The sequence below is a fragment of the Phoxinus phoxinus genome (genome assembly GCF_949152265.1).
Source record: "Phoxinus phoxinus genome assembly, chromosome: 8".
Lineage (NCBI taxonomy): Eukaryota > Metazoa > Chordata > Actinopteri > Cypriniformes > Leuciscidae > Phoxinus > Phoxinus phoxinus.
In genome coordinates this window covers 18606900-18629123 of record NC_136883.1, presented here as the reverse complement: position 1 = coordinate 18629123, position 22224 = coordinate 18606900, and the positions used below count along the sequence as shown (strand labels likewise).

Genomic DNA, 22224 nt, shown 5'->3' with positions numbered 1-22224 from the left:
ATTTAGTGACGCATACTGGAAGTCCTTAAGCGGCATGAATCAAGATGAGGTTGCAGTTGCTATTAAGGAAGACCGCTGCATTCTTGAGTATGGTTACAGACTGTTCAGAAAGAATGAGTATGTAATCAGCCAGCACCAATATATTCGACAAAAACTGAGAGAGCTTGGCAGACTGGTACTGGAAGCAAAAAAGTTGACACATGTGAAGACTATCAAAGAACTCATAAAGCCTGAAAAGTACAGTCATGTTGTCTCAGCTGCAAGATGCCTAGCTGGATTCAACGATGAAACTGGCAAATATCAATGTCCATCTCTTGCTCGCAAAGTTGGACATGGCTTGCACGCTTTAGCCATGTTTATCAAATCTGAAGGATTGAAGATGAAAGATCAACAGACTGCCAAAGATGCTGAAGAATTTGCACCGCTATACCGAGAAAGTTGGAAATTTGACATTGCAAGCCAAGCGCTAACTCAGCTTAACCAGTCCAAGTGGAATTCTCCTCAGATTCTACCATTCACACAGGATGTCCATAGACTTCATTGCTATTTGTCTGAGAAACAGCATAAACAATTGAATGCCCTGCTAGAAGAGCCTTCTTCCTTGAACTGGAAGGACCTTGCTAAAGTGACCCTGGCGCAAGTTATCCTCTTCAACCGACGAAGAGCAGGAGAAGTATCCCGAATGTCCTTGTCTGCGTTCCTGTCAAAGGATACATCAGAAACGCACGAAGATGTTAACTTAGCCCTTACTGAACTTGAGCAGAAGCTTTGCAAACATTTTGTTCGGATTAACATAGTAGGAAAGAGAGGGAGGAAAGTCCCTGTTCTCCTTACCCCGGTCATGAGAGAATCGCTTGATACTCTGACTGAAAAGCGAGAAGAATGTGGAGTACTGAGTGAAAACGGATACTTGTTTGCATTGCCGTTCTCAGTTTGTAAATGAATGTGATGACATCAAACATCCCAAAGCGCTAACCTCAACAAAACTTAGGAAACACATTGCTACTCTGTCAACTGTTCTGAATCTCAAGACTACAGAACTTGACCAATTGGCAGATTTCCTTTGGCATAACATTGAGGTCCACAGAAAGCACTACCGCCTTCCAGAGGGCACCCTCCAGCTAGCTAAAATAAGCAAAGTTCTTCTTGCACTGGAACAGGGGCGGCTAGGAGAATACAAGGGGAAGAATCTGGATGAAATTCAGCTTGATGTGACTGACTTTTTTTTATTTATTATTAAGGAAAGTTAAAAAGCACACCTATAAATCGTTCTCTTTTAGAATAGTAGATAGTATTTGATAACTAATAGAATATAATTTAATTGAACAGAGTAAAAGTATACCTCAACATACTGAAGAAGAGGGCAGGTTTTATTGTTATCATGTGACTAACTAGACAATTTTAGTCTATTCAGCTATTTATGTAGTCATTTTGTATACTCTTGACAGATTGATTGCAGTTTCAGGTTTACAACTCATTCATATTCTATTACTTGTTGTTTTAGAGACTGTTGACATGGATGGGTGTTCACAAGAGGAAGGTATGTTTGTATGATTCAAAAAAAATTGTCATGAAAGATCTCTCATTTAATTTAGACAATTTAAATATAGATGTTATTGCACAATCTTTACGGGATTCCACATATTTGGATGTTGCATTAATATAACCTTTTAGTTTTAAATTAATAGTTGACATGTTTTAGACATGCTACCTTTTGCATGTGGGGAATGTTTGACATTGTTTCCAGTTGATTGTGTGGCACAGTAAGCTACACCATATGTATAGTTATCCAAAGGTAGTCGATCTCCACAACTATTGTGTCCTTTAGCAAGATGCTTCATCCCATTGCTCCAGGGCTATTGCCACTGTACTGTGTTCTGTAAGTTGCTTTGGGGAGAAAGTATCTGCCATGGGCATACATTTAAATTGTGCTACCAGTGTGAATGCAAGTCTGATTTAAACCGGCTCTCTCTCTACCACTGTATTGTAGAATTATGGAAACCATGTGAAATTTGTTGTTCAATTCGATCTGTTTATTTGTATAGCGCTTTTCACAATACATATCATCTGCAAGACTCGTCATATACTGAATATTTATAAACTTGTACTGTTGATCATTGCTTTTGGTCACCATGACACAATGTTATGCATGATAGATACTAATCATGTCAGTGTTGCTTACAGGTAGTTTATATTTTGATTTGTCTTTTTCTTTAATAAACTTTTTTTTTTTTCATTTACTCAGATGACTTTATTCCAGAAGCACAGGAGACTGAAGTTGAGGACAGTATGGCATCCACACAAGAACCCACTTCCACACAAGAACCCACTTCCACACAAGAACCCACTTCCACACTGCATTCCCAATACCAGAGAAAGTCGGCAAAAAAGAGAGGTGAGCTTAGAAATGTAAAGTGGATTGATTGGTCCCGTTCGTCTTGAAGACACAAGCTATATTCTGAATTATATTATTTTATCAAATCTTTACTCTTGATCACTGCACATTGATAGCTGTCACAATAGGTTTGTTACACAAGTCTAATATTCTAATTATTATAGTATTCTATATTATAGTTGATTTACAACCTCAAACCTGAATGAGTTTCTTTCTTCTGCTGAACACAAAAGACATTTTAAAGAATGTGGGTAACCAGACAGTTGATGTCACCACTGACTTTTATAGTATTTTTTTCCTACTATGAATGTCAATGGTGCCGTCAACTGTCTAGTTACCCACATTCTTTAAAATGTATTTTGTGTTCAGCAGAAGAAAGAAACTCATACCGGTTTGGAACAACATTAGGGTGAGTAAACGGACAATACATAAAATATTAGATACAGACTGTAAAAATCATTGCTAAAAATCAAGTATCCTTGTCTTGTTTTTAACCCTCTGGAGTCTAAGGTGTTTTTGGGGTCCTTGAGATGTTTTGACATGACCTGATATTTGTATTTTTTTCAGTTGCTTATAAACATATTAATGGCAAAGGTGTAATTACACTCTATTTAGCACGAACATGACTATCATAATATGTGAGCAACATGTATGTACATGTTTGCATTTTTGAGAGAATATTATTTATGCGTGGTTATTCAAAAAACTCAAACTTAAATTGTCTGATATAAGATCACAAACAACCAACTTCACATATTTCCACAATACTTTTGACTAATGGATCTTGTCGGCTAGAGTATTTACTTCAAAATTATCTGAAAATCATCTGGGCTAATCGTTCACATTAAACAATAGATTGATTTAAATTTTGTAAGACACTTTTTGTTTGGAAAGGCAATATGCAGGTGGGCGTGAATGATCCAACAAGGTCATGAATAATGTCCTCATTCACACCTGGAGACAAAGAAGACCTGCTAATGCTGCATACTAATGAGCCTTAGGTGTCACTGAGCCACACAGAATGCAAAGAATGCAAAGACAACACACACACATATATACATACATACATACATACATACACACACACATATATATATATATTACTACAGAATTGGTTCAGAGTTGGAAACATCTTGAAAAAAAAGTATATTTTTCTACAAACTGTGTAGGCCTATGCTTGCAAATTGTATAATATCCAAGGTAAACATTTCTAGTAATTGTGCAGTTAATTCTCATTCGTATTTTCAGAAAGTTTTGGATTATGTAGGCTATCCTCTCCCCAAATTTGTCACTAATAAAACACAAAAATAATTTAAAGAGAAGGCTTATATTGACCTTTTAAGATTTTGTTTGCACCTTGGAAATTAGGTTTTGATGTGGCAGTACAAACTTTATAATCTATCCAAAACGAAATGTTGTCTTTCATATTTCGTCTGTAACATCGTCTTTTATAATATAGCCTATATTAGGGCATAAATGTTAATTTGCAGTTTAAAATGTTGCTTATACAAAGACATTTTATTTCAACGTATTCAGTCGATTTTTACTCATCTCAGTAGGCAATATAGATAGTTTCATTCACACACAGACGCGCGAGCTGTAGTAAACAACAACATGCGTCTGTGCCGTTCATTCATTCAAACACAGAAACGCGATTCAAATTTAAACAGTCTTTTGCGGTTTACAGACACCATTTCATATCGCGATTAGAACAAAGCACTTACTGATGATCTGCAGCTGGATCCGTTGTTAGGCTACTCCAGCACGTTTGAGGTAAAATTTCCAGGATAATCACGATATTATTATTCCTCACAGCGAGTGTGTTGTCCAGCTGTTGTGGGCGTTGACTGGTTTGCATGTGTTGCTTCAGATAATCTGCGTTTGAATAGCGCGCGCGCTGTCGATGGGCGTGTCACATTAGCAGAGTAATGAGATGCCAGAACGATAATGAGCACGACTGATCTCTCGCTCTTTTTATATAGATTACATAAACAGAGAATATTTGTTTTAGTTTTGAATTAGATAATTTAAAACTACACACTTAAATGATTATAGAGATATATAGCTCATGTCTGAGTGAATAGTATTCGCTGAGATTTGTATAAATTTAGAGACGTGCTTCAGAAAAAAAGTTCACGGAGACGGAGAGGCATAAAGCACTCCCTGTTTACTTTCTTTATTTTACAAAAGCACAATGTTTTATTTCGAATGTAAGTGGACACATAAAAAAGTAGACATTTAACAGCTTATTTTTTCATATTTCTTAAGTCTGTATGACCAAAACCGACGGAGTATTTTAGGTCTATTTTGCTGCTATGTAAAAAAAAACGAGCAAAACGCGCCCACGCGTTTGCCGACCTCAGGGGGTTAAAATAAAAATGTCTGTACAACTAAAATTGTATAAAATACTTTTAGTAGACGGTCTACTAATGCTGTAATGAGAGTAAGTTGACATGTAGGTGCAACGTTACTCCGTTAACAGAATGTCTAAAGGGGACCATCAAAATAAAGTGTTACCACACCTTTTACTACATTGCACTGCATTATTATTCTAAGTCAAAAGTTTTATTCAGAAACAAACTAAATGAGTACTTATAGTCTCTGAACCAAGTCAATATGGCAATGTTACCTGTATGATCAATACAATAGTCTTTCAGTTCAGATAAAGGTTTAAAAATTCTAAACTTAAGACATTAACCTAAACTTAATAACATGTTCTTTTTATGTATATGTCACGGGGTGACGATCAAGTGGAACTGCCCCGCTCTAGTTTTGTTCCTAGAGGGAGCGAGTTCGATGGAACACCGGAACAGTTCCGGTTTCTTCCGGTGTAAACAACCCGACGGAGCTTGCTGATTAGGGAAACGAGTGACAGCTGGGCGAGAAGCAGAGATTGAGCCATGAGGGGGATTATAAAAGGATCCGGTTGATGGGCAGATGGGGGTGTTCTTTTTGTGAAACGTGACAGCGAAGTCTGCGCTTTGTGCTGGAGGTTGGGGCAAGAGGACTTTTGGACGAACTCAGGTTGGAGGCAATACGTTGCGGTTGAGCTACTGGTTGTATCGGACGATTAGAGGACAGATCGGGAAAGAACTCCCTACTAGGAAGAAAATGCTATGATGTGGTAAAACCGTCCGGTGAGTCCTGTTCTGAACTGTTTAATGCCAGTGGAGACTCTAACGCCAGCCATATACACCGGTTGGATGCACAGTTTGCCAGCGGAGCGGAGCGAGTCAACTGGGGGCTACGATAAGAGACCTTATTCACTGTGAGTTGATGTGAGTTGCAGTGCTTATTGTGAAAGTGAACACGTGTGATCATTTGAAGTGACTGAATCATGCACTAGTGTGGAAATTGAAGTTTTACGTCTGCCTGTTCTCAGTCGTCTCGTCGTAGGCTCTGAAGGCCGAACTGGAATGTGCTAACTGTTGTGTATTGAGTATACGCTGTGTAGGAATGCAACTTCGTCCTGTCCAAGTGGAAGAGGATTTGTGAGAAACTGCTCGCTGCCGTGGAATGCTGACAGCGCTGTACTGCGGTAAGAAGATTCAGCTGTTGGATGTTTAGTCTGTTATTCATCACGTCTGCTCTGTGAATGTAGAAAACTGCCTGTTGCTATGGAATGCTGTTGTTGCTGCCCTGTGGAGTGAAAGCCCCGCTGTTGACGACCGAAACCCGTATACGCTTCTTGGGTCCTGTGAACATAGAGACATTGTCTTCTGCCCGCGAACACTGCCATCGTTGCTCTGTGAGAAATTGTTCTCTGCCATCGAATGCTGTCATCGCTGCTCTGCGGTAAGAAGACTCAGATGCTGGATGTTCAGTCTGCTATTCATCACGTTTTGTTCTGTGAATACAGAGAAATTGTCCTCTGCCCGCGAACACTGCCATTGTTGCTCTGCGAGCACTTGTCCTTGGCCATCGAATGCTGTCATCGCTGCTCTGTGGTAAGAAGATTCAGTTGCTGGATGTTCAGTTTGTTATTCATCATGTTTATTCTGTGAACATAGGGAAACTGCCCGTGGCTATTAAATGCTGTTATTGCTGTCCTGTGGAGAGAAAGCCCAGCTGTGGACGATCGGAACCTGTATACACTCCTGGGGCTCTGTGAATACCGAGAGACTGTCCTCTGCCCTTGAATACTGCTCTCGTTGCTTTGGGAGGAATTGTTCTCTGCTATCGAATGCTGTTGGCGCTGTTCTGTGGTAAGAGGATTCGGATGCTGGATGTTCAGTCTGTTGTTCGTCACATTTGTTTTGTGAACCCAGAGAAAACTGCCCGTTGCTATTAAATGCTGTTGTTGCCGTCCTGTGGAGAGGGAGCCCAATGGTGGACGACTGAAGCTGATACACACTTTGGGGCTGTGTGAACACAGAGAGTCTGCTCGCTGCCCTCGAGATCCCGCCCTCACTGTCCTGTGGTAAGAAGATACAGTGGCTGAATGTTAAGTCTTTGATTCACTATCATCATTCTGTGCACATAGAGAACCTATCACCCCCAGCCGAAGAGGAGCTGCTGTGCAGACCCCCGTCCGTGCCTGAGTCATTACTTACCTTCCATTACCTGCCTCCCGTCGAAGAGGAGTTGCCGTGCAAACCCCAGCTAGTGTCTGAGTTATTGCTCACCGTCCATTACTTACCTCCAGCCGAAGAGGAGCTGCTGCGCAAACCCCCGCCGATGCCTGAGCCATTACTTACCTTTCATTGCTTACCTTCCATTACTTACCTCCAGCCGAAGAGGAGCTGCTGTGCAGACCCCCGCCCGTGCCTGAGCCACTACTTACCTTCCACTACTCACCTCCAGCCGAAGAGGAGTTGCTGTGCAAACCCCCGCCAGTGCCTGAGCCATTACTTACCTTTCACTGCTTACCTTCCATTACTTACCTCCAGCCGAAGAGGAGCTGCTGTGCAGACTCCCGTCCGTGCCTGAGTCATTACTTACCTTTCATTGCTTACCTTCCATTACTTACCTCCAGCCGAAGAGGAGCTGCTGTGCAGACCCCCGCCCGTGCCTGAGCCACTACTTACCTTCCACTACTCACCTCCAGCCGAAGAGGAGTTGCTGTGCAAACCCCCGCCAGTGCCTGAGCCATTACTTACCTTTCACTGCTTACCTTCCATTACTTACCTCCAGCCGAAGAGGAGCTGCTGTGCAGACTCCCGTCCGTGCCTGAGTCATTACTTACCTTCCATTACCTGCCTCCAGTCGAAGAGGAGTTGCTGTGCAGACCACCGCCCGTGCCTGAGCCATTACTTACTCTCCATTGTTTACCTCCAGCCGAAGAGGAACCACTGTGCGAAGCTCCAACAGCGATAGATTCATCACGTACTTGTCGAGAGGGACTGAAGAGTGAACTACCCACGCCACCTGCTGGATAGAAAAAGGAGATTTGACTTGTTTTAAGTAAATAAAAATAAACGTTTTGATCATTACTTTGTCTGTCGCTTGGTGTCTCTGGGTAACTCCTCGAGGTGGTACTTTGCTGAAGGGGAGGGAAGTCCACCCCGACCTGTGACATATACTTAGGTAAAGAAACTGCTGCCAAAAGAAGCTGGACAACAGATGAATGTGCGGCAGTAGAAAGGCATCTAAGGAAATTCATTGTGGGGAGCCAAGTTCCAGGTAAAATGGACTGTCAGCGCTGCGTTGATGCAGAAGCTCAAGCTTTAGGAAATCGAGACTGGAAGGCGGTCAAATACTTCATCAAAAATCGTATCTCTGCCATAAGAAGGAAAGTACAGTGAAATACAGGAAGCTCAACGTATTGGATGCCTTCCCATTAGCATTCACATCGGGATATACGTTCTAAGAGTTTTCAACAAAGTTGAAATGTAGTTGTTTTTATTGTATTATCCTCTTAAAGGGTTAATTGATATTTACTCTTCTTTGTCATTTCAAACCCATAAGAAATCAGTTCATCTTTGGGACACGAAAATATTTTGAATGAAACCTGAGAGATTTCTGTCCGTCCATTGTTTGCATTGCCGCTCTTTGTCCAGTACTTAAGATTGCATTAGGCAGTTTGTGAATTAATGTGATGACATCTAACACCCTAAAGCGCTAACCTCAACAAAACTAAGGAAACACATTGCTACTCTGTTCATCCTAAAATTTCAAGCTTCAGAGCATTTATAATGTAGAAGTAATCCATGTAGTTTAATCCCAATTTTGTGATGTGAATGCACTCTCACTTAACATTATCCACCAATGCAATAACTGTGAACTGGACTTTGCATTGATGCAGCACACTCAATTATACACATTTTCTGGTTAATAGTGATTCTTTGCCTCGAATGCCCTTTACCCTGTTTATGTCGCTTTGCCCTGTTTTTGTGCTATTGTTGATCTCACTTAATCCATCTATTATTCATATTATCCACCAATGCAATAGCTGTGAACTGGACTTTGCATCGCTGGAGCGCACACAATTATACAAATTTTTCCATGGTTACTAATGATTATTCGCCTCGTATACGATTCTTCCTGTTTGTTCGTTTGTTTGTTTGTTTGTCATATTGATAACTTTTTCTTTATGAATGTTTTGAAGTTTGAAAGCTTAGGATTAACAGTTTTTAAATGGAAAGATGGAAATCTCTCAGGTTTCATTCAAATATCTTCATTGAGAATGCCTTGATGGTGAGTGAATGAAGGTAGAATGTTCATTTTTGGGTGAACTAACTCTTAAAAGTTATTTGGCGTCTTATTTTCTAACAGATAAAAGGGTTAGACCCAGTCAAATGTCTTTTCATTTAAATGTTTTATAGCAACAAAAAAGACTTGACTCTTGAGATTGTAATTCCTTGAGTCAATAGTATACCCGGGGCGACAGTGGCTCAGTGGTTCATGTAGATTGTCTACAAACCGGAAGGTTGGTGGTTCAATCCCCGGTTCCACCTGACCAAGTGTTGAGGTGTCCTTGAGCAAGACACCTAACCCCAGCTGCTCCCGACGAGCTGGATCGCCTTGCATGGCTGACACCGCCGTCGGTGTATGAATGAGTGAGTGAATGGGTGAATGTGAGGCAATATTGTAAAGCGCTTTGGTGGCCATTGGGTCTGTGAAAGCGCTATATAAATGCAGTCCATTTACCATTTATACTATTAGTCTAATCTGAGAAGAAGAATACTTACCCTCACTGGCAGGTATTCCGGAATCACTTTCATTATCACTTTCCAGAGAATCTAACAACAATAAAGATAAAATGCATTTAGCACACTGAATAGCCTACAATGTTTGAATAATTCAGAATTCTATACATTTAGAATTATTTATGATTCAAATGTTTTAATTTAGCCACATAAAATTTGATGGGTTAGTACTTGGAAATGCAACAGCAGTTTCCTTGATCAAGGGAACCAGAATAACATGTGTGGCAGGCTTTCATAGTAATGTGCAACACATCAATAGGCTTTAGGTTGCTGTATAGGTAGCTGCTACTGGGAGAAAATAATTTAAGCCTAAAGTACCTACCCTCATTGGCAGCTGTCTGAGAACTGTCACTTTCAAGTGAATCTAAGAATGACAGAGAGGAAAACCAGTTAACATTCGAGTAATGAATACAATGTAGACTTAACTGTTTGGCTGACTCAATTCTATTTTCCTACAAACCTTCCTCCTCATTGCTGACTCTCGCAATTGCCTCAACAACAGCCCTATCATAGCTAACATTTATTCACACAGCTCCTTTACAGAGACAGACATCCTGAAGGAAGGGAGAAAAACAGATCAGAATTTTTTTTTTTTAATTGTGAACGGTCTACCATTTACCGGTAAATAACAGTTGTGAATATATTGTGAATATATAATAAACTTGAGAACAGTTAGTCCCCTTGGAATTATAAGGTTCTATCTGACATTTTTGTCAAAATTGAGTTATTCACATATTCTTATTCTGTGACAACTTATTTACATTATGTGATGTTGTTTTTTAAGTTGTGTACATTTTGGAACTTTTTATTTAGAAAATAAAAAGGTTCTTTCTACACAGTCGACTGGAATGCAAAAACTTTAAAGCTCAATATCTCAAAACCAGTCAGAATGCAGATAGAACCTTATAATTCCAAGGGGACGAGTTGTCAAAAACAAACGTTTGCTGATACTTTACCTCACAATGTTATTTGGCTATCCAATGCTGAGCTTCCAGAGACGCTAAAGATGAATCTTCACGAGACCGGCACGGCGAGATGCATCCACAGGATGGAAGATACGCGGCGTGATTGACAGCTTTGACACCAAATGGATATACGTGAAAATCAGATGACATGATTTCACAACTTTTCATTGTGCACTATTCGATTTCTGTGTACACCCTTTATGGAGCGGGTCAAATTTACCCTAATTGGATTCAATACAATTCCTTTTACAATTCAAAAAATGACACTATAAAAAACAACAAAGATTCAGGTACAAATTGTAAACTTTTAATATCAACATTAGTCAAAAATAAAAAAAATAATGTTTACTTTTCCTAAGTTGGCTCAACTTTTGTTTTGTAGACTAATTTCATAAAGTCAAGAAGTTACTTCTGACATGAGCACACAGCGTGTTGTGCTGTGCTTTGAAAACACAGTTGTGTTTTCTGCATATTCATTTCTTGCACTTCACACACAGTGCTGGTTTTGCTCTCGCACTTGGATCACAAGTGCCCTGCAATACATAAAATAAATGTTTTTATTTTGTATCTGTACAGTCTCTTTTAAATAGCTGCCTGTGAGGGTCAAATTGACACTATTATTAATAGTACGAACGTATAGTAATTTTGTTTGTATATGTCAAAACACATCAGCATGTTGAAACTTTGCAAGCATTTTCATGATGATAAATGAGAAAAAGTCACACAATATCAAAAAAAAAAACAAAGGTTTAATTTTATTTCAGGTAGCATGAAAAAAAAAAAATTATAGCTAATTTTTACAATCTGTGGCTGACAAAATATTTTTCTGTATTGAAATAAGTATGGAAAAGCTATTTTTTTAGCTTCATAAGGTAGTAAAAAGCCACAATACCACAAAATATAACCAATGAATGTTATTATTTTGGGTCGGTACAGTTGCCTTAGAGCGTTAAAATATGTGGGTCAAATTGACCCGCGAACATCTCGAACGTAATAGTAATTTTGTTTGAATATGTCAAAACACATCAGCATGTTGAAACTTTGCATGCATGTTCATGATGATCAATGAGAAAGTCACAAAATATCAAGATAAAAAAAACATAGGTTAACCAGTATTTCCAACAACTAGAAAATCTAATTGAGAATTGACCTGCAACATAACACAAGGGATATGTGAAGCATACTGTATACGGAAATTAACCGGGACATTCTATCCGTCGAAAAATCTCAAAATCGGCAAAATGGAGATACACAGTTTTCATCGGACAGCGACGATATAGATTATATATATATATATATATATATATATATATATATATATATATATATATATATATATATATATATATATATATATATATATATATATATATATACTGCTAAAAAAAAATAAAGGGAACACTAAAATTACACATCCTAGATATGAATGAATGAAATAATCGTATTAAATACTTTTATCTTTACATAGTTGAATGTGCTGATATCAATGGAAATCAAATTTATCATTTGGAGTCACACTCAAAATTAAAGTGAAAAACCACACTACAGGCTGATCCAACTTTGATGTAATGCCCTTTAAAACAAGTCAAAATGAGGCTCAGTAGTGTGTGGGGCCTCCACGTGCCTGTATGACCTCCCTACAACGCCTGGGCATGCTCCTGATGAGGTGGCGGATGGTCTCCTGAGGGATTTCCTCCCAGACCTGGACTAAAGCATCCGCCAACTCCTGGACAGTCTGTGTGCAACGTGGCATTGGTGGATGGAGCAAGACATGATGTCCCAGATGTGCTCAATTGGATTCAGGTCTGGGGAACGGGCGGGCCAGTCCATAGCATCAATGCCTTCCTCTTCCTCATCTGTGAAGAGCACAGGGCGCCAGTGGCGAATTTGCCAATCTTGGTGTTATCTGGCAAATGCCAAACGTCCTGCACGGTGTTGGGCTGTAAGCACAACCACCACCTGTGGAAGTCTGGCCCTTATACCACCCTCATGGAGTCTGTTTCTGACCGTTTGAGCAGACAATGCACATTTGTGGCCTGCTGGAGGTCATTTTGCAGGGCTCTGGCAGTGCTCCTCCTGCTGCTCCTTGCACAAAGGCGGAGGTAGCGGTCCTGCTGCTGGGTTGTTGCCCTCCTACGGCCTCCTCCACTTCTCCTGATGCATGGCCTGTCTCCTGGTAGCGCCTCCATGCTCTGGACACTACGCTGACAGACACAGCAAACCTTCTTGCCACAGCTCGCATTGATGTGCCATCCTGGATGAACTGCACTACCTGAGCCACTTGTGTGGGTTGTAGACTCCGTCTCATGCTACCGCTAGAGTTAAAGCACCGCCAGCATTATAAGTGACCAAAACATCAGCCAGGAAGCATAGGAACTGAGAAGTGGTCTGTGGTCACCACCTGCAGAACCACTCCTTTATAGGGGGTGTCTTGCTAATTGCCTATAATGTCCACCTGTTGTCTATTCCATTTGCACAAACATTTGGATGTGAAATTGATTGACAATCAGTGTTGCTTCCTAAGTGGACAGTTTGATTTCACAGAGGTGTGATTGACTTTGAGTTACATTGTGTTGTTTAAGTGTTCCCTTTATTTTTTTGAGCAGTGTATGCTTGGAAACTGATTACTGATTATTTTATTGCCATCTATGTACTTTAGGTCTTCAAGTGGAGGCATGCAAGAGGTGCATAGTTGGTATACATTTTATTTCGTACAGAATAGTAAGAAATAAAATCATTACAGTACATTAATTGAGAAGCTGATATGACGTTGTTACCCGTTAAAACATTTACAGTGGCAGTGTGTAATCATTGAATGCAAGTCTTTATTAGTAATAATAATAATAAAACCACTACTCATACTATTCTCATATTCACCCATAAAGATACGATAAACACATAGACTTACAGTATGATAAATAAGAGAGAGAATGAAGTTCATCAAGTCTTACATTAGTAGTCCTACACATTTTTTCCCACTAGAGGGAGATCATATCTGTGGCATTCATTTGGATGACTGAAAGGGTTCAGGTCTTCACTGATGCATTTGATTCAGTCTGATGTGGCCTTTGCAGATTTTGTCCTTTTCATATATTCATCAATTCTTGTTATTAAGTTAAATGTGTGCTGTTTATGTCACATTATTTGTATAACATCCGTAGCTATTAGGCTATGTTCTGTTTCTTTATGATCAGTTTAATGTGGCATTTTTCCCAGTAAATATTTTTTTGTGTTTGCATCTGGTCTTAACAGGATGACATAACATTTTGGAATGAAAATACAGATCAGTAAACTATAACTGGAAGCTAAAATGGCAAATATCTCCACAGCAACTGTTAACTTTCCAGGTGTGCTTAGGTAAGCTGGGATAAAGGCAATCCAGACAGAACAGAAAATTAGCATACTGAATGTGATGAACTTGGCTTCATTGAAGTTATCAGGGAGCTTCCGGGCTAGAAAAGCCAAAATGTAACACAAGACAGCCAGTAGGCCAATGTATCCCAGAACAGCACAGAAACCGACAGCTGAACCTAATCTGCATTCTAGGATGATCTTTTCTCTGTAGTAGTTCATGTTCATATATGGGAAAGGTGGGGATAATGTTAACCAAAGGATGCAAATAAGGACCTGTACAAGAGTAAAGCTAACAACACTGATTCTTTGTTGAAGAGGCCCAAACCATTTCATAACATTACTTCCTGGAAGTGTAGCTCTGAAGGCCACTAACACCACTATTGTTTTCCCCAGAACACAAGAGATACAGAGAACAAAAGTGATACCAAATGCTGTGTGACGCAACATACAGGACCACTCAGTGGGCCGACCAAGGAAAGTAAGTGAACAGAGGAAACACAGAGTCAATGAGAAGAGCAGCAGGAAGCTCAACTCTGAGTTGTTGGCTTTTACTATTGGTGTGTCTCTGTGGTGAGAGAAAACTAAAAATATGAACATAGTTAGAAATGCCCCAAGAATCCCAAACATCATTAAAATGATACCCATGATTTCGGTGAATGACAGGAATTCCACTGTCTTTATGATACACTCATCACCTCTGCTATTGGACCAGTATCCAAAAGGGCACTTCACACAGTCAGTTGCATCTGGTGTGGATGAAAATGGAAGTGCAATAGTAATGAGCCTGCTATTTCAATGAAAAATCTCTAAGCCTATATTTGATCATATACTACTCCTTTAGAAATAGAATTGTTAGTGTTTAAAATAAAGTTTTTATATCAGTGTATATGATAATTTAGATTAAAATAATTGTAAAACTTTTCCATTGGATCCTCTTTTGATGAACTGCAAGTGTTAAAAGAGCAATTAAACAAACATTACCTGTTGTGTTGCTAATCTCTCCTGGAGGGCATGGAATACAGTCAAAACAACAGATGGGTCTTCCTTGCTGCACAGCTTTCCTAGTGCCTAGGGGACAGCTCTCACTGCACACAGACACAGGCATCTGCCACACATTAGGGAAAAACTACTTGAACAACAATAGAAAAATTATATGCCATGTGACATGTTTACACTTGTGTTTGTCTTGTGTATCTGAGCCTATACAATGCATCACTGCATCTCATGTGCATTTGGGTATATAGTTATGATTGGAAAGTTAATTTGAAAAGAGACTCTTACAGTCTTTAGGTCTCCTCCCCAGATGATGTTGACATTGTTCATATTAAACTGTTGCCCACGAGGCAGAGTTGCATCATAGTAGCCAATTGTGGCTACCTCCATAGTGCCTTTTGTGACCTTTTGTAAGTTTACCAGTTCATACCTTGCAGGGGAGTTGCCTTCACTATCAAAAAATAGTGTTTCTCCCCTATTCATGCTGAAATTTACGGTTTGCAGATAATGTAAAACCTGTAATGATAGAAAAGTTTTGTTTTGTTTTGTACTTATTATGTTTAATTTGCAGAAATCTCATTTTGGATTAAGAATACCTTCATTTTAACAATGCGGAAATGTAAAATTGTAAAGCCTATCATTTTAAAACTACACTTTAGTAACATCATATGGTGACTTCAGTGATAAAAAAAAAAAGTATTTAATAGTAAATTGTTCATTCATCTTTTGTTTAAATCATGCAATTTACTTGGATTTTTACAGATATTTATAGTTTGGTTTTAAATTTTAACATTTTAAAAGTAGTTCACCTGCCAGGGTTGTATTGTTGTTGGCTGTGCACAGGTGGTATCATTAAATGGGAGGTTTTGTTGCTTACATGACAGTAGATTGTGCAGTGCATGAGCAATTGCATACACAGCAGTGTAGACATTATTGATAAATCTCAGATCAGACACATCAGTAAAATAATGTTTGACATATTTCAAGTTCTCTGAGCCGTTGCATGCCCGTAGATTTGTATTTGGGCTTAATGAGCACTGAAAAACATTTTCCCAGAATTCTTTGAGAAACATGCTTTTAGGAAATTGGGAGGGGTTGACGTCCTGTAGAAAAGGGCCTAGTCCAGGTATTTGAGCATTGCGTACAGTAAATCCTATAGATCCAATCAGCAAATTGTGGCCTTGGCTATTTGCAAGAGAGTCATCTGTGATCCAGGCATCACTTCCGATCCACTGCAATCCTGTAATATTTTGCCTGTATAGCTCATCCACCAGTATCTTGATCTCTCTGTGTGACATGAAAGCCATTATTACCTTAGATGTGGAGGTTCTGATAATGTCTACTATATTTGTTAAAGAAGTTTTTGATCCTGTGCTTTCAAAAGCCTCTGAGTATTCAATACAGACTCCCTCTTCTTCAGCAGCCTTAATAAATGTGGCAATGCCAGTTTTACCATAATCATTGTCATTGCTTAAGGCTCCCACCCATGTCCAGCCAAAATGTTTCACAAGTTGGGCCAGAGCTCGGCTCTGGTAGTAATCACTTGGAATAGTTCTGAAGAAAGAAGGAAACTCTTTTCTGTTGCTCAGGCAAGAACAGGTAGCAAAATGACTGATCTGTGAACACAATTACAAATGTGAAACAGCATGAATGAAACTGGGTGAATTTGTTTCTTCAGTGCCTCAGCTTTTTTTTTTCTGTGTGTCAACAAATCATTGGTTATTCAATTCAATGTATTTGTATAGCGCTTTTCACAATACATATAGTTTCAAAGCAGCTTTACAGAAAATGCATGTATCTACACTACAAGTTAGAGTGATCTGTTATCCGAGGTGACTGTGTCCAAGTACATACGCAGTTAGCTAACCATGCATTAATAACATAAGGAAAAACCAATAAGCTCATTTAAGTCATTATTACTAATTGTGAACATAATGACTACAAATGCAAATGAAACATGCTTACTCATCTGTATAATATATTTTTCAGCTTTTTGCTTATAATATATAAACAAATATAAAATAATCCAATATTTTAGGAACATTTTTTTTTCACCATCCATTAGAGAAAGGCAATGTCAAAACCAGATGGCATGGAGATTTTTTTGAACTTTATATACCAGCACATTAATAGTAAATTTAATGTGTACGCATATATATATATATATATATATATATATATATATATATATATACAGTATATGAGTAACCATGTTTCATTTGCATTAATTTGCTATATATATATATATATATATATATATATATAATTGGGTGACATCTTACCACAGGTATTTGGAATCGGCCAGTTATTCTGGCAAAGCCAATTGTTGGAGTGGATCCTGAATGACCTATTATAGCGTGCACAGTATCGGCCTTGGTGCAATTTATTTTGTCAGTAATATCATCTTGTCCATTGGACAGTGAAAGCGCAGACTGAAGAATATTAGAGAATCCACAGGCATTAAAGATTTCATATCCCAGAGTGTGGTTTGGAAGTAAATTTCGGTTTTTATTTATTTCTTCTATTGCGAAGATCATAGTGCAGGCAAATTTAAATTCCCTGTAATTGATACTACAGAGAAAAAAAATTAGGACAGACAAGTAAGTACCACTTCTGCAAAGCACAAATATAAAACAATACTTTATGTAATTCTACAAATTACACTATGATAACAATTTGCATTGAAAACATACTTACTCCATGCACTTTGGTTGAGAAGGTAATCGGTTAAATTTTGGAATCACCCCAGTATACCCTGTGTAAAATGTGAAGATACCTCCAATTTTTAGGGTTCCATCTTTGATGAACTCAGGCAGCTGTGTTTTACCCTGTCGCTTACACACTGTCAGTTCTGCCCTGATCAACACTGACTTGAGCAGTAGTAGCTCTAGAATCAACATTTTAGGACGGATCCTTTCAAGTATTCGGTGACCAAACACATTTACCTTTTTTATAGACCAAACCTTTTGTCTACACCCTTAACAGAGGATGTATAACGTCTCTGGTTACAAATGTAACCTTAATTCCCTGAGAGGGAACGAAACGCTGCGTTTACGCTGTGGGAACACCCCTGGTGATTGCGCCATGAAGCACGTGTATAATCAGTCCAATGAAAGAGAGAGACGTCATTGGCGGGTGACGTCATAGACCAGGAATCTATAAAGCACCCCTGAACGCAGAGCATGTCAGCTTCTGATAAGCCTAAAGCAAGTTGATCAGGGCATGCAGGAAGTATGGCAGGCGAACGCAACGTTTCGTTCCCTCTCAGGGAAGTGAAAGCTTTACCATAAGTTCTGCCAGGAAGACTTAATTTTCTACGTCACTTATTACCTTCACATCTATCCAATCATGTCCTTATACTCGCTGTATAAAAGATCGGTACTTACACATGTTTGAGTTCGCAGATGCTGACGCGACAATTTACCTCCATCCTCCCCACCACCACCAGGATGGTCCTGTCCATACCTGCCTTTGTCTTCAGGCAGGAAATGCAGATCTGCTACCCTCGGATTATGCACTACGGACGGGGCCTACGCCAAAGAACTTTATAAATAATTGCTTGCTGGGCTGTCAATAAATGAATGCTTGTTACGTCATTTTATCTCCCGAGTCTTTCTGGTAGAATTAAGGTTTCATACGTAACCAGAGACGTTCCCTATTAAGGGAACTCCCGCTGCGTTTACGCTGTGGGAACCCCATACCCACTACGCCATAATGACAAGTGCCCGTTCTGTGTGAAGTCCTTGCGCACACTAAGAAGCAAGCAACCTAGCCCCAAGTCATACAATTTGACAAATGTATGCGGCGAGGCCCAGCCTGCCACATCACAAACGTCGTGAAGGGAAACTCCCAAAATTAGAGCCATAGAGGCAGCCATACTCCTCGTAGAATGGGCCCGGACAGCCAAAGGTGAAGGCTGTCCGGCCGCTTCATAAGCAAGTGAGATAGCCTCAACTACTCACTTGCTCATTATCTGTTTAGATGCAGGACAACCTATCTTAGGTAACCCAAAGCAGACAAATAATTGCTCTTAAATATGCCACAGGGCAGCTCTTTGGACATAAGCATCCAAAGCCTGGACAGGGCATAACAGATTAAGTTTTTCCTGATCTGGGGTATTAGGTGGAGGACAGAAGGCCTGCAGCACAAATGACCTGCAAATTTAGTAGGGACCTAGGAATACAACCCGGCCTGGGGTGAAGAAAGACTATCACCATACCAGGTGCAAATCCAAGTACGTACAGGCCTCAGCCTCATGTACCACGGAGAAAACAAAATTAAGGATCTCTCCTCAGAGATAACCCAGCAAAGAAACATTCATTGCAGAAATCAAGTACTGTACCACCAGGGCAGATAACAAGATTCAGAAGGCGTTCTCCGCACCAGGCAGAGAACAGTTTCTATTTCAATGCATAATCAGTATTCTCGTGGAGGGAGCTCTAGACTGGAGTATGGTCTCCACGACCTCGGTCGAGAGACCTGAATCGATGAGCTGGGCCCCCTCAGAGGCCGAGCCCACAGTATCCATTACTCCGGAAGTGGGTAAAATATTGTATCCCTGATTGGGCTGGAATTTCCAAGGGAGAGCCATCTAGAAGGGACAGTAGGTCTGAGAAACACACGCGGGCCGGCCAGAATGGGGCTACTAATAATAGACGAGCCCCTACCCGGCAAACCCTCTCCAGAACTCCCGGGAGCAAAGATATCTGGAAATGCGTACAGGTGTAGCCTCAACCACACCTAATACATCACATCCAGTCCGAGCGGAGCTGGATGCGTCAGGGAGAACCACATAGGGCAATGCGTTGTATTAAACGATGCAAAAGGTAGACTTGAGTTTTTACCGAAGTTCTCCCAAAGAAGCTCCACCACCTCGGGGTGAAGTCTCCATTCCCCGGGCCTCAGCCCCTGCCTCAACAGGATATCTGCTCTGATATACGTGACCATCAGTGTGTTGTGTGGCATGCAACATTTGTTCATTCCGAACAACACACTGCTGTGTTGCACCACTGCACCAAGAAGATGGCTGCATTCCAGGACTCACTTGTGCAAAAAAATGGTTGTCAAGAACTCTTGGAGCATTAATTACCATCTTATGGTGTCATACAGACCCTTGATCAAGTCAGAAGCTTATCGAATTCTGTACAGAAACTGGCCAAGGATACGGCTTTGGCCCTGGGTAGCTTAGCCCAGAAGAGGAAATCGAACAGCAGGAGAGAACATCAATCTGTGAGTGTTACTTTTCTGTAGCGGAAATGACTCTGTTTAGGGGATTTATTAACTCAAATGAGATACGATATTCATGAGATATGAATATTTATGTTGCATACATATATTAAATTATTTCCAAATATGGAATGAGTCGAACGTCGCCTTATATTAACAATTAATACGATTACTCGTAATAACCATTAATATAGGTAGGTAAATTTATCTTTAATCAGGGGAATTTAGGTAGAAACACCATTCAGTTATCTTGCACACGTATGTCCAGCAGACGTGCACGCGAAATTTGCATAGGGAATCACCAGTCTGTAACACCGTCAAATATTATTTCTGTGGCCACTAGAAATCACATTTGCGTGTTTTAGACAATTTAAGTATTATATTATAATAGGGTAGAGCTTGGTAACTTGATCTTTTACGCTTTCAGTGACTCAATAATGGAACATAGGCAGATTTTAATTCAAAAGATTAATGGAATTTAATGTAACACAAGCTAACGGTTATAATGTACTAAATCAAAACACACATGAGTAAATATGCATAGTAAACAAACAAACTAAAACGAAATTAAAAATGATCGCGATAAGAAACAAGAGAGAGAGAGAGAGAGAGAGAGAGAGAGAGAGAGAGAGAGAGAGTTAGGAGGAGTTTTTCTGTGAGGAGATCAGAGAAAAATGAGAACTTTGACAAAACAGGTTTTACACAGTTTACATCAAAATGAGACCCCAAAACCTTAGCAATATTTAGACAATCTTAACAGCAGTTCTTTCAGATGGTAAATTTAGGAATAATACGTTACTCTGTCCGTGCCCTTTCTGGTGCGTCTGTTTGGGACTGACGCGTGCGATCACGTGGATGAATCTTCAAAGCGAAAGTGAGGAGTAACTCAGGTTCGGAGCGGACGCGTATTTTGTCAAGTTAACTTAGGCTTAGGCTGGTATTCTTTTTAGGAAAAATACCGATTTGAGTTAGAGTATCAAGAAAATAAAGACTTAGAATAAAACGAAATGAAAGTAAACGAAAGAAGCTTGCGGTGAGTGAGAAGGGTCTCTCTCTCTGCTGGAACACTGCACACAGAGGAGAGCCGCGCGCTACGTTTTGAAGAGATTGAAGTCACGCCTCCCTCCTGTGTAAGGACCAATGGCTTTGGGGCAGGCGTGACCAAAACCCTTGTGGTTCGCTAAGAAACGCCTCCTGGACGGATGCGCGTTGGAGATTAAGTCTGTTATAACCTGATATAAATGGCAGAATGCATAATTTCATAATTTGAGTTAGAAATTCGAAATCAGTAGTCTTCCTGGAATAAAAGCATATCAAAGATTGTGTTTCTGGGGTTTGCTAGCAAGAAATTACATGGTCCTATGGTTACATGAGGCTAAAGATAAACATTTCCATTCTTGATCATACAATACACTTAGTTATAATCGGTCTGTGTATAGGGACCGTGACATACACACAAATACATTTTCAAATACGTTAAAAGGATTGATTTTTGATCACAGTGTCCATGGACCAGATTGTCTGTGTATGTATGTGTGTGTGTGTACGGTTTGTTCAGAGTTCGTTCAGACCACGTGTTTGAACTTTTGTGCTGAGCTCCGGGGAAATACAATGTATGTGCGTTTTCTGAAATTGATGTAATTAGCAACTCGTGGACTTTGGGGTCACCATCTGCTAACAATCCAGAGTTTGTGAGGTTTCTCTGTGAGTGTGCGTATGTATGTGTGTCTGAGCTGATGACATCAGCAGTTAGGTACCACAAAACAATGTCCTGTTGTCTTAAAATGGTTAATCATTTGTTAATGATCCCCTGATCGCTGTGGACCCCCCCCCCATAGGGGAGTCGTGAAACAGACTGGGGTTTGTTTATTTCTTACAGAGCGGTCTGTGAGTGGGTCACATGTCCGGCGCCAGGTCTCTTGTGTTGCAATCCAGGAAGGACAGAGTCGTGTGTAAATTAGATTTGATTAAATTAAATCAGAAGCAAAAAGGTTAATCTGACATGGGCTACATATCCCCCCTGGATGAGTTGACAGGGCTTGTATTGGCCTGGTCGAGTCATCCTGGTACCCATGGTCAGATGGCAGGTGCATGGATGGGAGGAGGCTGAAAAGGGTTTACTCAGACTGAGGGCTGAGTTTGA

The 22224-nt window shown here is 39.9% G+C and overlaps 2 protein-coding genes across 2 annotated transcripts; one reads left to right on the top strand and one right to left on the bottom strand.

Moving 5' to 3' along the window:
- Positions 1 to 563: 563 nt before the first annotated feature.
- LOC307002806 (uncharacterized protein) lies at positions 564 to 8489 on the top strand. Its single transcript, XM_079620737.1, has 4 exons — positions 564 to 1219; positions 1506 to 1540; positions 2246 to 2395; positions 7922 to 8489. Exons 2-4 carry the CDS (start codon positions 1516 to 1518, stop codon positions 8137 to 8139), a joined length of 393 nt encoding a protein of 130 aa, XP_079476863.1. The 5' UTR covers positions 564 to 1219; positions 1506 to 1515; the 3' UTR covers positions 8140 to 8489.
- A 5088-nt stretch (positions 8490 to 13577) lies between these two features.
- On the bottom strand, positions 13578 to 17755 carry LOC307002767 (extracellular calcium-sensing receptor-like; the record flags this gene model as incomplete). The annotated part of the gene is made up of 6 exons (XM_079620679.1): positions 13578 to 14608; positions 14844 to 14967; positions 15144 to 15371; positions 15665 to 16471; positions 17138 to 17426; positions 17553 to 17755. The coding sequence occupies 6 exons, from the start codon at positions 17753 to 17755 to the stop codon at positions 13704 to 13706; spliced, it is 2556 nt and encodes an 851-aa protein (XP_079476805.1). The 3' UTR covers positions 13578 to 13703.
- Positions 17756 to 22224: the final 4469 nt, after the last annotated feature.

Coding starts and splice junctions, on each gene's coding strand:
- LOC307002806 (XM_079620737.1), top strand. CDS start 1,516: ATGGATGGGTGTTCACAAGAGGAAG. Junction 1,541..2,245: donor TGGGTGTTCACAAGAGGAAG/GTATGTTTGTAT, acceptor TCATTTACTCAG/ATGACTTTATTCCAGAAGCA. Junction 2,396..7,921: donor AAAGTCGGCAAAAAAGAGAG/GTGAGCTTAGAA, acceptor ACATATACTTAG/GTAAAGAAACTGCTGCCAAA.